The sequence below is a fragment of the Vipera berus genome, assembly GCF_964194415.1.
Source record: "Vipera berus genome assembly, chromosome: 1".
Lineage (NCBI taxonomy): Eukaryota > Metazoa > Chordata > Lepidosauria > Squamata > Viperidae > Vipera > Vipera berus.
In genome coordinates, this window is record NC_138202.1 from 24,300,985 (window position 1) to 24,317,394 (window position 16,410).

Here is a 16,410-nt window from a genome sequence, read left to right on the forward strand (position 1 = left end):
TACTATGCCTAGTATGATCTTGATACTATACAACCCAGGATTTTGTTAGCTTCTTTGGTTGCTGCTGCACACTGCCTTGAATTATTTATAAAAATAATAAAGACAGGATATAAATAAAGTTCCCCTTTTCTAAACTGAACATTTGAAATGATGAAAATTCTATCATCCATTAAGCAAATTAGCTGCTATGCAGCTAACTGTTATCATTTCATTTTTTTTCTTAAGTTGCATTTATATACATAAATAGCTGGAATGATATATATTTCTTTTAAAAAAGGAGAGGAATTGGCATTAGTTCTGTAAGTTCAGTTTTAACTGTCCCTATTTTTTTCATGCTGACAAATACATCGCTGTGTGATTACATCAGTTAATGCACATTTTTAAAGACTACCTTGATCTTCTAACATTGCAGTTGCTGGACTGTATACTGTGGCACCTCAGGGCAATGCAACAAACAGGGGCACCATGGGATATTTTAAATTTTTGTGATATCCATTTGCCAAGTTGGGTTTTGCAGTGTCTTATTTGCAGCATCATGCCTTTGCAACCCTCAGAGCTCTGTGAACCAAGAAAGTCTGAGAACGTTTGTTCTAACCAAGTCTGACACTTTTTGTTTTTTTAAAAAATCTTTCATAGTTGTGACATCCACTTCTTATCGAGAATATTCCCTAATTTCTGGAAACGTCAACCAAAGCTTCTCCTACCAGCTACACCAGAATATCACCTACCAAGAATGTCCACATGCACGGCATCTCAGGTTACTTCGAACTACCCAGCAACTGACGGTGGACCGGATCTTTGCTTTGTACAATGAGGAGGAAAGGGTACTTCGGTATGCCATTACCAACCAAATTGGACCCTTAGGAGGTGAGCTTGGATTGGGATGAGAGAGAGATTTGGGGCACTTTCGCATTCCAGCTTCATTCTCTATAGGTCTCTACTCATTTTAATTCCTTGGAAGTGTTGGCTGCCAATCTCTTAAGATAATAATATTGAAAAGAAAAGCCATACCTCTATACTAGTGCATAGAACAAATGGCTAGGCAGAATCTGTGTATCTGCATTGAATGTTTTCCATGATGAAGTAACCATTTGCTTTGAGATGTAAGGAACATTTATTTCTGCAGGGCCCTATCTGCTTTCGAAGGTATAATGGTCACTCCAGGCAGATTCTCCTGAATAGTGAGCTCCAAGGAACAGCCAGAATTACTTTTCCAACATGGAAGGAAAAATTCACCTATCCTCAGAAACAGATTTGTAAATGGGACTGTCAGTCAAAGTGTTGTAGACTAGAGGGTTTTTGTTTGTTTTTTGAAAAATAAAAGCTGCTTCAGCATGCAGGTAGTCCTCGACTTACAACAGTTCATTTAGTGAGCGTTCAAAGTTTCAACGACACTGAAAAAAGTGACAGGGCCATTTTTCACACTGAGAACCATTGCAGGAGCCTCACGGTCAAAATTTGGATGATTGGCAGTTGGCTTCTATTTATGACAGTTGCAATGTCCCGGGGTCATGTGATCACCTGTTGCCACCTTCTGACAACCAAAGTCAATGGAGAAGCCAGATTCACTTAACCGTGTTACTAACTTAACAACTGCAGTGATTCACTTATCAACGTTGGCAAGAAAGGTCGTAAAATGGGGCAAAACTCACTTAACAAAGGTCTCCCTTAGCAATAAAAATTTTGGACTCAGTTGTGATCGTAAGAGGGCTATCTGTATAGGCATGCAAGTTGTTTCTATTGGTATCACTCTCGAAATACTGTTTTGGAGGGGATAATTTTTTTTGGGGGGGGAATAGAAACTGAGATGCCTTTTGACTTCTCTGCTGCCTTTTTCACCCCTTTACCCTTCCCTGAGCTTGTGAAACTACTCTTCCTGAAGCAATCAGTGAGGATTAGCCAGACTTCCTGCCTGATAATAAGAAAGAGATTTCAGAGCGTGTGGGCTGAAAGTTTAGAGTGCCTCCCTCCAAGACGGGGTTTGTTTGTGTGTGTGTGTGTGTGTGTCTGTGTCTGTGTCTGTGGCTTCCCTAACAACAAGAAGCACAGTTTGTTGTCTTCCGCTCCCACTCTTAAGTATGTAAATGAGTTCCAGATTTCAGGATTAAGAATCCAAATTTAAGGTTAAAAAAAGGAAAACAGCCATAGTTGAAGGATGAGTGTTTATCCAGCTGTAATTCCTGGAGACAGTATATAGAGAAAACGTAGTCCACTTGAAATCTATGAAAAATGGTGGAATAATTATTGGTTGCTGTCATTACATTTATACCCCCTCCAGATGTGTTTGAAGTCAACACTGGAATGGAATGGAATGGAATGGAATGGAATGGAATGGAATGGAATGGAATGGAATAGAATAGAATAGAATAGAATAGAATAGAATAGAATAGAATAGAATAGAATAGAATAGAATAGAATAGAATAGAATAGAATAGAATAGAACAGAACAGAATAGAATACTTTATTTGGCCAAGTGTGATTGGACACAAGTAAGAGAGTAATAATAATAATAGTAATGATATCAATAAAAGGGTTTCATTATTTACATTTGTAGGACTGGCTGTCTAAGGATGATGGGAATGTAGTGCAACTTCTTAAGGGGCATCAGCTTGAGGAAGACAATCTAAATGTCAGGTTTTCCATCTCAAACCTGGCAGATGTTTGCCAGGCACTCCAGCTTATTCACTAGAGAGAAATTCCTTGTGTGTTTAATCACACTTGGCCAAATAAAGCTATTCTATTCTATTCTATTCTATTCTATTGTATTCTATTCTATTGTATTCTATTCCATTCCATTCCATTCCATTCCATTCCATTCCATTCCATTCCATTCCATTCCATTCCATTCCATTCCATCTAGATAAGAATTTTGCATGTCAGGATGAAGTCATCATAATCAGTTGTCCTCTGTTAGTATGACAGGGAGATCCCTCTTATCCTTTTTAAGAGCACTTTTTAAAATATTTTTTGTATCCACAGATGCTTAGTACCGCTTTTCTTTCATGAATATACAGCTATATAACTCTTTATTATTGACATAACAGACCTTTTGGCCCTGAGAACATTGAGCTCCCAATCACCTGTCCCAGTTAATATGTTCCAAACATTAATGACCTCCTGCCTTCAGGGATTTGATAAGGCTCTATCTCAAAAAATGAGAGGCTGTGAAACATGCCCCAGTTTCTCTATTTCTGTCTAACATTCTGGCCAATTTTCACAGAGGAAATAAATTGTATTGGAAATATAGGTACCCAAACTAACCAGAACCACAGCCAAACTGTAACAGACAACACATCCTGCACAAAGATAATTAGAAGCTGTCACTGGAGAGCTTCCCTTTAACACGCTAAGTTTCTGGCATGTTTTTTGGCATTTTGAGTTTTGTTTCTTTATGGAGGAATCAATATTTGCTTCTTTGCCGTCAGGCACTATTGAGTTCAGACATCTAACTGGGCAAATGATTGCTCTACTCAGATGGATCCGTTGCTAGAAACATCAGTTAGGACAGTCTTCTACAACATGATGTTCTTCAGGTTGGAGAAAACACTCCCATGTCGTCTAAAATTCTGGGAAATGTAGTTGTAACACACCTGGATTGGGATGCGCTCTTTATAATGATCAGAATGATTGCTCTTTCATCTGGGTGCAGAAGGTGTGATGGGTTCATAGATAGAGGAAGTTGCACCCATGGAAAGGTTTAAAATAGCCTCCTTGGTCTAACAGGACACCCAGAAGCTTCTTCAAAGAGAAATATCTTTTCTCCTCTCTTTTTTTGCACAAAGAACTTGTGAGAACTCAACAGAGACTATCTGAATTAGCTTCTTTAGAGGAAGGGTAAGATATAGATACAAAATATCTCTTCTCACAGATTTTCTTGCTGTTTTAGACAATTCTAGGCCAACTGCAGTGAACCCGTGCTATGATGGCACCCATGTTTGTGACACAATGGCACGATGCCAGCCAGGGCTTGGTCTGGATTACCTCTGTGAGTGCACCGCTGGGTATTGGGGAGATGGCAAAGAATGTGTAGGTGAGTAGGACAAATCTTTTACTTCTTGTCTTGTCTCAAAGCTCTGACATTTTGTCTTAGAAGTATGCTGCGAGTTTACAGATTTGCCTTGTGGAACAGCAGATGCTACCTGTAGTAACTGTTTGCAGAAGATACTTAGCTAAATTACTAAATTGGTCCATTTTTGGTAAATTCAGAAAGTATACTAGGAAAAATCATTAAAAATAATCAAGTTTAGTACATGGCATATATATAGTTGTTTTGTCTTTAGCCTGGGGTAGCATTTTATGTGAACAGAAGTAATAAATAGAATCGTAGATTAATCTATGTCAGTATTATGGAAGGTTGTAGTTCATCAACATGTGAGAAGCACAAATTGCTTTTTCTGAATGAATTGCCAGTGGATCTCTATGGATTTGGATTGGACCATTTCTTACTCTACTAGAGATATCGAGGTCTGAACTTGGACCTACAAAGCAGTGGCTTACTATTATGTTACCCCTCTGCTCTTCCCAAATACAGGAAGTCATGACTGACTGCCCTATTTGGTGATCATCCAAAGTGAACCACAGTGCTGAAAAAATAACTTTATGACTGGTTCTCATGCTTGCAAAAGTTATGTTGCAGCATTCCACAATCAGATGTTTGCTGTTTGTATGTTTCACAACTGGTTTCTCACAAGCAGAGTCGATCTGTCCAGGATGATATAAGGACTTCTGCCTTGAATAGGGAGGGGGTTGAACTAGAATAGCAGTCCCCAAGCTTTCCGGCTTGGTGGCCAAGCCAGGGGGGCCGGCGGGAGAAGAGAGAGGGAATGGTTCTGTGTGGGTGGCAGGTGTGTGTTTGAGCATACACAGCTCCATTTGCACAAGCAGCAGATATGTACACCCGCCACTCGCACAAATGGAGATTCATGCCTGAGTGCCCACAAGCTGCTTGCACAGCCTGTTTCCAAATGGGGCCACAGCCGAGGGGTTGGAGACCCCTAGAATAGAAGATCTCCAAGGCCTCTTCCAGCCCTATGATTCTTTGATTCTGTGAGATAGGATAAACTTACTTCAGACTGTAGTGGCTAAACTTACCAGAGATCTGTTCATGTCCAGACCTGTGCTAAACTAAAGGGAAGGTCATTTCTACCCATCTGCTGGCATCACTTAAAGATGAACTGGTGTTTTCAACACATTTCGGAGATTATGCTTTGGGACTTCCCACTTGCAAACATCTGGAATCATTTGGATCCAATTGTGTTTTCATAGTTGAAACAAGGTTGAATGTCCTAACTGGAATGAGACAGATGAGAAGCCAGGGAGTCAATGGCTATAATATAAAATGTGCTGTAGCATCTGAAAATATGAATGGAAGCTTTGCTGCTTTGGTCCTGGATGTTGATTTGTCCCATTAATCTTGTTGCCCCTTCTCAGATGTCAACGAATGCACTGAGGGCTTCAGCAGATGTGGCCAGGGTGCTTGGTGCCTCAATACACCAGGCAGCTATCGATGTGAATGTCCCAGAGGATACCAGCTGGCACCTGACCGGGCTTCTTGCATAGGTATGGGATTGCTTTATTTTGAGGAGGGCCTGCCCTGAGCAGAGGGAATGCAAGACCTGGGCAACATTGGTCAAAAAAATTGCAGTTTTGGGATCCGCTGAGGAGAGAAGAGCAAAAAAGAAGAGACCTTGAGATAAAATAGCGCATTGTACAAAGTCTAATGATTATCAACTAATAGAATTACCTCTTAGGATAACAACAACAACAATAATAAAGTTGGAAGGGACCTTGGAGGTCATCTAGTCCAACCCCTTGCTCAGGCAGGAAACCCTATAGCATTTCAGACAAACGGCTGTCCAGTCTCTTCTTAAAAACTTCCAGTGTTAGAGCATTCACAGCTTCTGGAGGCAGGTTGTTCCACTGATTGATTGGTCTAACTGTCAAGAAATTTCTCCTTAGTTCTAGGTTGCTTCTCTCCTTGATTAGTTTCCATCCATTGCTTCTCGTCCTGCCTTCAGGTGCTTTGGAGAGGAAGTTGACTCCGTCTTGCTTGTGGCAACCCCTGAGATATTGGAACGCTGCTATCATGTCACTGCTAGTCCTTCTCTTCATTAAACTAGACATACCCAATTCAGCAACTGTTCCTCATATGTTTTAGCCTCCAGTCCCCTAATCATCTTTGTTGCTCTTCTCTGTACTCTTTCTAGAGTCTCAACATCTTTTTTTACATTGTGGTGACCAAAACTGGATGCAGTATTCCAAGTGTGGCCTTACCAAGGCATTGTAAAGTGGTATTAACCCTTCACATGACCTCTGTTAATGCTGCCTAGCACTGTGTTGGTTTTTTTGGCAGGTGCAGCACAGACCCTCTTCATAGAGATCTATTATATTCTTCCCCTTTCTCTTTGTCAGAAACATACAATATTACTCATTTTTCCTTTGGAGCCCCTGGTGCTCTCTGAATTTGGTTATTTGCTTGCAGATGTTTCATTATCAAAGTAGGTAACATCATGAGTGTTAGTTAGTGTGAGGTTTTTTTGCTGTTTATAAAGTAGCTTGTCCTGAAGGTATTGGTAGAAGTGTGGGTTTTTTTCTGTTGGTAATTCCTGAATTAGGTATTGTTTTCTGCTTGATTGTTAGTCTGGGGTTAATCCTTGTTTATCTGATTATTGGCTGCTGGAAAGGATGTGTACTGCTTTTTTGTTTTGTTTTCTTCTTAGCTTTTTTATTGTCTCTTTTGAATGGTGTGTAAATGTGGTTTATTTCTATGTTGATGGCTGATTTGTTTCAATGCCAAGCTTCCAGGAATTTCATAGTGGTTTTGGAATTACCTTGATCTAGGATACTTAGTTTTCCAGTAGAAACTGGGGTTGACTTTGTCCATGTCTTTCTCTTGTCCATGTCTCTCCAACACATATCTTTAATCTCACAACAGAGACTATGGATATGTTGTGATTCAGGGTCAGCCTGTGGGTTCGGCAGTTGGGTTGAACGACTCAGAGGAGGAGGGGGGTGTTGAAGACCTTGCTGAGGGGGTTGAAGATCTTGCTGATGATAGCCCTCAGCCAGGCCCCTCCCACTTGGTCACCACGGAGACCCAGCTGTGTGAGCCTGACAGTGTGGATGAAGATGACCCACAGCTGGCCCTGTTCAAGGACGCCCGACGCAGGAGGCAGTCAATTAGTAGTAAACAGAGGAAGGCAAAGGAGGCAGAGAGAAGCCACGCCCTGAACTCTATATAAGGGGAATGTGTGGGGAGGGCTGGTTTGCTGAAGGCAACTGCTCGGATAGTGTTTCAAAGCTCCTGTTTCTTGGTTCGTGTCTTGTTTGTTTTTGTAGTAATAAATTTGGCAGGCGTAATTCCAGCCTCTTGCCGTTTGTAAAGGGGTTGCCTTTTCTGCAGGGCCGGTAGCAGGCTGGTACAGAACAGGATATCTCTCACCATTGATCATGGTTTTAGGCAGACAAAAGGCACCTGTGGTATAGAGAATTACCCTCACTTTTGAGGTAATTGGCAACCTGACATCAAATACACTAAATTTCCATCTGTATCATGAAGCCTCGCTTCTCACAGTTTGCCATTGGGCTTTCTGGTTGGAGTCAAAACTGAACAGTTTTGATGAGAGAAGTTCTGGTTGTTATTTTTGCTGTAGGGTCTTTGGTTATTCATACTTGATTTTTAGTTTGTATTGTATTGTTTGCTAATTTGGGCAGATTGTTAATCTGCTTCGTAGTTGTGTATCTTTTAAATAATAATACATTCTCTTTTTATTTTCTTATTAAGAGCTGAGAATCTCAGGAAGCAGAAATTCTGTTGGATCTCTATGTTTGTTCAATATTGATAATTATAATTCTCTGCCTTATGGGGAAAATGCATGTTTGTTTTCCAGCCTGTTGTTAATTAACTTTCCACTGACAACTAAGAAACTGTCAAGAAAAGGCAGGGAGGTTGGGAATTGGGGGAATGAAGATAGATTGGAAAGAGAAAAAAGTTGTTAAACTTGCTGGTTTAACGCCTGAGGTTTTACTTGGTATTGTTCACATGAATTTTGACCATAAGGATTAAAACAGCCCAACTGTTAATTACTTTAAACAAAACAAATGCTATATTTGGCAAGGAGAGTCTGTTTTCAGTACTTTCGTGTTATTCCAGAATGAATCCATTCTCATATGTCATAAACTAAATCTTTAAGGTGCTGGAAAATTATGCAGGTGAATTTTATCTCGGGAAATTCTACTGTTTATTCTTTATAAATCATGTAAATTACCTAGCTCTAGAGTCAGGTAAGAGTATGAAAATTTTAGATTTCCTCCCCCTCTTTTCTCATATGTTTCTCTATAGTACTATTTCTGATGCATTCTTTGGAAAAACGATTTTATGCACAATGAGCACAAGCTTTCGTGCTCAGCTCTAGTTAAAATCAGTGGAAAGCTGTAGAGTTGATTTGATGTAAAGCACCAGGAACAGATTATAAATTTGAATAAAGAAAGGAACAGTGGGAAGATGCTTTGTACTTTCTTTCTTATTTTTAAGAACAGGCAATGCCTTTCTCATCCTGTAAATTTTTCATCTTCAGTGGGCAAAATATTGTCTTAGCCATTGAAGTCAGCTGGGTGGTCTTGGACAATCATTCAGTCCAGTCAGATTCTCGAACTGGCTGGCTGTAAAACAATAAAGAAAAACAACCACCCCAACACACTTTATCACATCATGCAAAAGCAAGCAGACCGTGTATACTACCCTCCGGGGCAAACTCTTAAGAAAAACAAGATATAAACAAAATATATGTTGTATAAGACAGTCCTCATACTGGGGTAGTTACTTTAATCCGGGACATAACTGCAGGAAAAAGGATGAAACGTTTGGGTTTTGGGAGAAAAGGGGCATTTTACAATGAAGAGGAGGGCTCCTTGTTCAAAGAAGCTGTGACTTTCCCTAGGTCTGCATGAACTTGGGAAAAAGCACAGCGGCTCCTTTAAAGATTTGCAGACAGAAATTACACCCTGATGTACTCCAGAGCATCCTTTTGTGTTTGCGCACAAATAGGGGTCAGTGTTTTTAAATTCTGCCTATCCATTTTTCTCTTTACTCAAGTCCAGCCTGCCCCCAGCTGCCATCCATCTTTAAAAGAAACAAAGAGGAAAAAAAATGAACAAAGTGGGACGTTAATTGTTGCTAGATTGTGCCGTTTCATTTTGGACAGGGGTGGGTACTCTGATTCCCCAAGGCACATATGACTCCCAGTCCTCTTTTTGGGTCCCTTAGAGCCCATTTCACCCATAACCACAATAACTGGTAGTGTGCTTTCCTTCTAGCTGGAGGCAGGAAACATGTAGAAACTGACCTGTAAGTTCTGAAATGGATTTAGCATATTTAAAAAAATAAAACCACCCACATTCACCAATTCCTATCCCATAACCCAAGAATGATTTCGTGCCCTCAAGTCAGTTTTCAAATCCTAGAAACCATATAGATTTTCTCCACGAGGACATATCCCTAACTCATTCTTTTAAGTCGTCTAATGATGGTCCCACTGTCACCATAACTGAAATCATCCACCTATCTGTTAGTTATCCTCTTCTCTTTCCTTCCACCTTTCCTACCTTTAGAGCCTTTTCCAGAGAATTGAGTCTTCACTTAAGGCAGGGGTGTCGAACTGCTGGCCCGCAGGTCAGATGCGTCATGGTGAAACTGTGCCTACCCCATTGCTGACAATGGGGAAAAAGTCATGATACATTACGACAGGTCACGTGATGTTGCAAGTTTGACACCCCTGACATAAGGTGTCTGAAGTAGGATAACTTGACAAAGGAGAATATTTGTAGCTCAGGATTGAATTGTGGGGTCCTTGGTGCTCTCTGAGCTTCATTGTTTTCTTGCAGACATGTCATTACCCAAACTAGGTAACATCATCAGTGCTAGACTAGCATTGATGATGTTACTTAGTTTGGGTAATGACATGTCTACAAGAAAACAACCAAGCTCAGAGAACACCAAGGACCCCTCGTAGGATAACTTGCCTCGAGTGAGAACTCTGGGCTGATTTGTTCAATGATCCATTGGTTTTTTTTCTTGGCTGCCCATTCTCAGAAGTCTTCTTCAACCCCAAAGTCCTAAGGTGTCAATACTTTTCCTATTCTGCTTGTTTAAAGTCTACCCACAGCCCATGACACATAGACAGTCTTAGTGTTGTGCCCAGCAAATCCTGACCATGTAATATCACTGCTTTTCCCCATTGCAAACTTCTCCCCTGCAGAACATGCTAAGAGCAGCTCTTGACTATGGTGACTTAGATGACACACCTGTAACCTAGAAACATAGAGTTGAAAGAGTCATTGAGGCCACTCAACCCGATTGCTTGCTCAGCACGGGAATACAAATGCCTGTCTAATCTCTGCTGGAAATCCTCGAGGGCTTCCCATCACTTCCCTTGAAGGGAAAATAAACTGCAGTGCAGCAACTGACTTCTCCTCCTCTCTCAATTTTAACCTTTTCAGCTATCACTCCACCACCCAATCCTTGTGAAAAAGGGACTCACAACTGTGATTCAGCTGATCGGGCACGATGTGTCAATCAGGGAGGCGTTTCATTCAGCTGCCTGTGCCTAACTGGCTATGCTGGCGATGGGCACAACTGCACAGGTAATTGACAGATAGTTTTTATGGCATGTGGGAAAGACCTTGGGAGACTGGATGGAGAGAAGCTACCAAGGGAACAGTCAAATTAGAGACAGTGGGCAACATAGTGGGAGGGGCAACAGGCTCAGAAAAGACCCTCCCTAGTTTTTCAGGCTGTAAAGGAGATGGAGGGAGAATTAGCCTTTCAGACTTGCAAAATTGAAATCAGCCTCACCAGATTAATCAGATAGGAATCACAATCCAGCTGAGCTAATTCCATTTTTTTGTAAAGTATATTGACAGAAATTGTAAGTCTGAAAAATACAGTCCTCCATCAACTCCTTCAATCAATCATTGGGATTGATTCAGTCTATCAAGAAATTGTTGACATTGGCTTAGAGATAAAAAATGTTTCTGTGTATCCAGACCAGAGAGATGGACTGAAAAATTCTGAATTTTTGTATTGATTTATTTAGGTTAATTAGTTCCCAGCAAACACATACCAGATTCTTTTTTCCAATTTTTCCACAACAACCCTGTGAGGTGAGCTGGGTTGAGAGAGAGTGACTGGGCCAAAATTATCCAGCCAACTTTCATGCCTAAAATGGGACTAGAATTCACAGTCTCCTGGTGATTGGCCCAAAGTCACCTTGCTAGCATTCAAGCTTAAGGTGGGACTAGTCTCACTGTCTCCTGGCTTTTAGCCTGATGCGTCAATCACTAGATCAGGGGTTCCCAACCAGGGGTGCGAGACAATATTCCTGGGCATGTGAAAACTTGAGTTTTCAAAATTATAGTATATATGCATAATTCATTGCCGTTATTACAAACTTTTGTAAGGGGTGCGAGAATATATCAGAAGCATTCTAGGGGTGCAGGGTATAGAAAAGGTTGGGAGCCACTGCACTAGATCAAACTGGCTCCAATTTTAAATTGTGGAAATTTTCAAGTGAGTATGCTTTTGCTTAGCATCTTCATCTGAATATCCACATTTAACACAAGGATTTGAGCTACCTTCTTTGTGAGCGTGGAAGAACCATGAAATCTCTGCTTCTCAATTTTTTTGAAACAGCCAAGCAAACATATATGTACAACTTTGAAACTGACAAACTTTGCAGAAAATCTTGACAGCGGAAAACCACTCTGGTGTACACATCTAGTTCAGACTGAATCCAAACTGAATCCAGTCTTTTCTACCTCTTTGACAGACGTGGATGAATGCCTGGAAGGAAAATGCCACCAAGCTGCCATTTGCCACAATTCACCTGGCTCCTTCTCCTGCAGCTGTCGGCCTGGCTATGTGGGGGATGGTTTCCAGTGCACTCCAGGTACTGGTCCAAAAGTGGGATAGTTACAAAACCATCCAAATGCCCATCCATCCTCATCTTTCAGTGCAAGATCTTCAGCTCCCCAAGTACAGTTATCCAAGTACTGGTTATTGACCACAATTGACCCCAACATTTCTGTGAGACATTTGTTAAGTGAGTTTTGCCCCATTTTACGAACTTTCTTGCCACGTTTGTTAAGTGAATTACTGCAGTTATTAAGTTAGTAAGACGGTTGTTAAGTGAGTCTGGCTTCCCCATTGACTTTGCTTGTCTCAAGGTTACAAAAGGTGTGATAACTAAATGGAGATTCTCAGTCATCTGGGTCATGGTTGTCCCAAAGGTGCTTTTTCAAAAGGCAACTGAACCTCCTTGTTTTTCTTTGAAGGCGTTTCACTTCTCATCCAAGAAGCTTCTCCAGCTCTGACTGGGTGGTGGGGAATGGAAGAATTTATAACTGGTACAAATTATTATTATTATTATTATTATTATTATTATTATTATTATTATTATTATTATTATTATTATTAATTTAATTTGTATACCGCCCTTCTCCCGAAGGACTCAGGGTGGTGAACAGGGCAATACATAATAAAAACAAGATACAAAAATTAAAAATTATTAAAAGTAATTAAATAGCAATGCCCGTAATAAATTAGTACAAATTAAAAATTAAGACCAATTTATAAAACCCAACCCCATCCTATCAGGCCAGGCCAGCTTGTTCAAAAAAGTGGGTTTTAAGATCACGCCGGAAGGAGCGGAGATCAGGCGCCATCCGGAGCTCGACTGGAAGATGGTTCCATAAATCCGGCGCGCCCACAGAGAACGCCCTCCCCCTGAGGGCCACCAGTCGGCATTCTTTGACCGGTGGCACCCTGAGGAGGCCCTCTCTGTGGGAGCGTACTGGGCGGAGGGAAGTTGACGCTGACCAGCTGCCTGCAAGGAATATAAATCCTTCCATTCCCCACCATCCAGTCAGAGCTGAAGAAACTCCTTGGATGAGAAATGAAACGTCTTCAAAGAAAAACAAGGAAGTCCAGTTGCCTCTTGAAAAAGCACCTTTGGGACAAAAGGTGATCACATGACCCCAGGACACTGGAACCCATCATAAATAGGAGTCAGTTGCCAAGCATCTGAATTTTGATCACATGACCATGGGGATGTTATAAAGGTCATAAGTGTGAAAATGGTGATAGGTCACTTTTTGTGTGCCGTTGTAACTTTGAATGGTCACTAAATAAATAATATTCCAATTGTTTACTATTGAACTAATATTCAAACACATCTCAACTAAACAAACAGTTGTAAGTCGAGGACTGCCTGTATACATTTCCTTAGCTGGGGGTGGATTTCCAAGTTGTGCTAATAGTGTGCATCCTCCTCCTCCTATCACATCTATATGCTGCTGTCTCCCACTGGGCTTCACAGCAGCTTACAATAAAACAAGGTAACATCTAGGGCCCCAAAATTCCAGCACCTAAAAATATCATTATTGATACCTCTATATTATATAGTAATAATTGAAACCTGCAGAAAATCTGCATGCTGAGTTGATAAGCTTGCTAGCCATTCTTCCTGGCTCCTGGGCTGTCTATCACGGGAGATGCTTTTGAAAGCTCCCACTTGCTGCCGAGACCTCAGTGTTACAGCCTCATTTCCTTCTGACCCACAGAGAGTGTGACGGGACTGACCCGCTGTCAACATGAGCGATTATATTCCAGCCAGAGGGGTTCTCCCATTCCTGGAGGGCCTCACGTACCTGAATGTGATGAAAAAGGAAACTACCGGCCACTGCAGTGCCACAGCAACACCGGGCAGTGCTGGTGTGTTGACACTGATGGCCAGGAGATTCCTGGGAGCAGAATCCCACCAGGTGCTGCCCCACCACGCTGCAGGATTCCAGGTTTGTTTCTGAAATGTGCATAGCCTTAAGTCGCTAACAACTCTTTCCAACAATAAAACAACAGAAGCACTTAAAACACATAACATTACAATACAGTTAAAACAGAAGACTTAGTTCATTACTTCTCTGTACCGTTTGGCATTTCTATGTGATTTAGACCATGCTGGCTGAGGAATTCTGGAAGGTGAAGTCTACAAGTTTTAAAGTTGTCAAGGTTAAACACCCCTGATTTAGACAAATCTTTGGTGCAGTGAATTGCAAACAGAATCTGTCTGTCCTGTCTTCCCTAAAATCAGAGAAGGAAGCATTTTTTTTCCTCCATCTGAACTGAGAACTGAGAGATTGCTCACCTTTTCTCAATGTGTTTTTAATAGACTAATAGGAAAAGATGAGTAGCCCTCATCCTTTGAAAGTTCTTGATTAGTAGTTTGAGACTTGGCTTTCTGGGAAGAAACAGACAAGCTTTACCCTTCTACATTATTCCCAGATATATTTCACTGAACTGTCCCTCTGTTCCCCTTCCTCACTTTCAGTATGTATATGAAAGGTACTCTTTTTTTTTTAAACTTTGGGCAGCTTATTTTGCATTTTTTAAATATTTTGTTTATTGCCCTGTCTTTGAGAAGGGGTAAGAATTTACATAGAACATTTATCCCTTTTCCAATCAAAAGAGATTTTATTTTGTTCTGGCTCTGTTGTTAGCTTCACTTATTTTCCACCAGTTACAGCTTTTAAAATTTTGTTTTTTTTATTTTCTGTAAATGAAAAGTAAGATTTTTGGGGAGGATGCCTTTTGCAGGGTGGATTTGTTGTGTTTTTGCCAAAATGTATCATAGGAGCTGTGGTGACACAGTGGTTAGAATGCGGTATTGCAGCTTAACTCTGCCCAATGCCAGAAGTTCGATCCTGACCAGCTCAAAGTTGACTCAGCCTTCCTTCCAAAGTCGGTAAAATGAGGACCCAGATGTTGGAGGTAATATGCTGACTCTAAACCACTTAGAGAGGGCTGTAAAGCACTATGAAACAGTATATAAGTCTAAGTGCTATTGCTTTTGCTACCATACACTTAATCTTGCAAAATCTAACTCATTCTACTTTGTGTCTTTTCATATTCCAAAGCAGTGTGTCTCAACCGTGGCACCTTTAAGATGAGTGGAAGTCAATTTCCAGAATTCTCAGGCCAATTCTCAGTCCTTCGGGAATAGGGCGGTATATAAATTCAATAAATAAATAAATAAATAAATATGTCAGCAAAGTTGAGAAATATTGCTCTAAAGGAACTTCATGTATCTTGAACCTGGAGGGGACCAAAAAGCATATTCACAGAGCTCTTCATTTTTCCATTACTAATTTCTTATACCTCCAACAGGAAAATAAGAACTTGGGACTACAGCATTGTCCTTGGCTCACTTCTCTTTTTGCTGTTTAGGAAAGCCCTGTTCTAGCAAGGTCAAATTCTACAAAGCAACCCAGCTCCTTTCCCAGATAAGAAGGCAGATGGTGTTGAAATTTATTTATTTGCCAGCAAATAATGCAGGATGCAGCAGAATGACTGGGGCTTAATTTAACTTTAATTTACACTGTCTTTAAATGCGTATCTTAAAGATATGGCTAGCTTTTCTTGGCTTTTATTTCATCGTAAGTCAAATTATGAGGTTGGAAGGTGGAGAGAACAAATCTGTGGGGGAAACTTCCTCTTTTTTGTGGGCTGATCTGGATTAGATCAGTGGCTTCTTTGAACTCAATTGCAAATGAGAACCGCAATTCTGAATTCCTTGTTTTTTGTGGGCCAGCTCCTTCTCCTCCTTTGAGGACAGCATATTAGAAGAACTTAAAAATCCTTCACATCTGCCTATTTTTATATTTGTTTTCCCTTGGAACTGATGATATAATCGAAACATTGGAATGATGAGGAGCACATTTTTCTGTAAATAAAATACAATGAAACTCAGCCGCTACATTTGTCCTCTAGAATCTGACAAATATGGGAGAGACCTGTATGTTAATGTGGTCTTCCCCACCTTTATGCCCTCCCATTGTCCTGGACTACTGCTGCAGTTTAGCACATCTGTAAAATAATAAGTTGGTAAAGACTGCCATTTAGTGTTTTTGCACTGCAGAAGAAATAAGAATTCATCAGATTAACTTTCAAAATTCAGATTGAAAAATGTCTGAACTTTAAAGCATTTGGCAAGACCCTCCAAGAATTGGCTCTTGGCTCCCTTTATTTGTGTTGCTCTGAAGGCCCTGAAAGCATGTCAGAGACCACCGCTGGCCCTTTCTTTGAATGACTCCATTTGGGGATGAGACTTCTTATGGCAATGAGAAGCGTTGATTGCAGGCATACCTTTTGTATGTGTATATGTCTTAGCCTATGGTGAATTAAACAATGCTCACCTCCCTCTCACAGTGCCTAGAAGCTGTTAAGGATAAGGAGCAAAAGGCTGAAATGAACCTGGCAAAATGAAATGACTCTGGATTTGGGGTTCTTTGGTCCATGAACAATTGCCATCTTTGGTTTTAGATGGGTTTGCACTGCCTCAGACAGAGAACCGGTGCGTA

At 40.8% G+C, this 16,410-nt stretch overlaps 1 protein-coding gene across 1 annotated transcript in view; it reads left to right on the forward strand.

The window, feature by feature from the left end:
* NID2 (nidogen 2) overlaps positions 1–16,410 on the forward strand; it is a 64,170-nt gene that overhangs the window by 33,360 nt on the left and 14,400 nt on the right. Inside the window, exons 8-13 of the mRNA XM_081314416.1 lie at positions 637–867; positions 3,887–4,030; positions 5,431–5,559; positions 10,498–10,641; positions 11,826–11,945; positions 13,618–13,848. Coding sequence (XP_081170542.1) covers positions 637–867; positions 3,887–4,030; positions 5,431–5,559; positions 10,498–10,641; positions 11,826–11,945; positions 13,618–13,848 — 999 coding nt within the window. The remainder of the gene's footprint in view (positions 1–636; positions 868–3,886; positions 4,031–5,430; positions 5,560–10,497; positions 10,642–11,825; positions 11,946–13,617; positions 13,849–16,410) is intronic.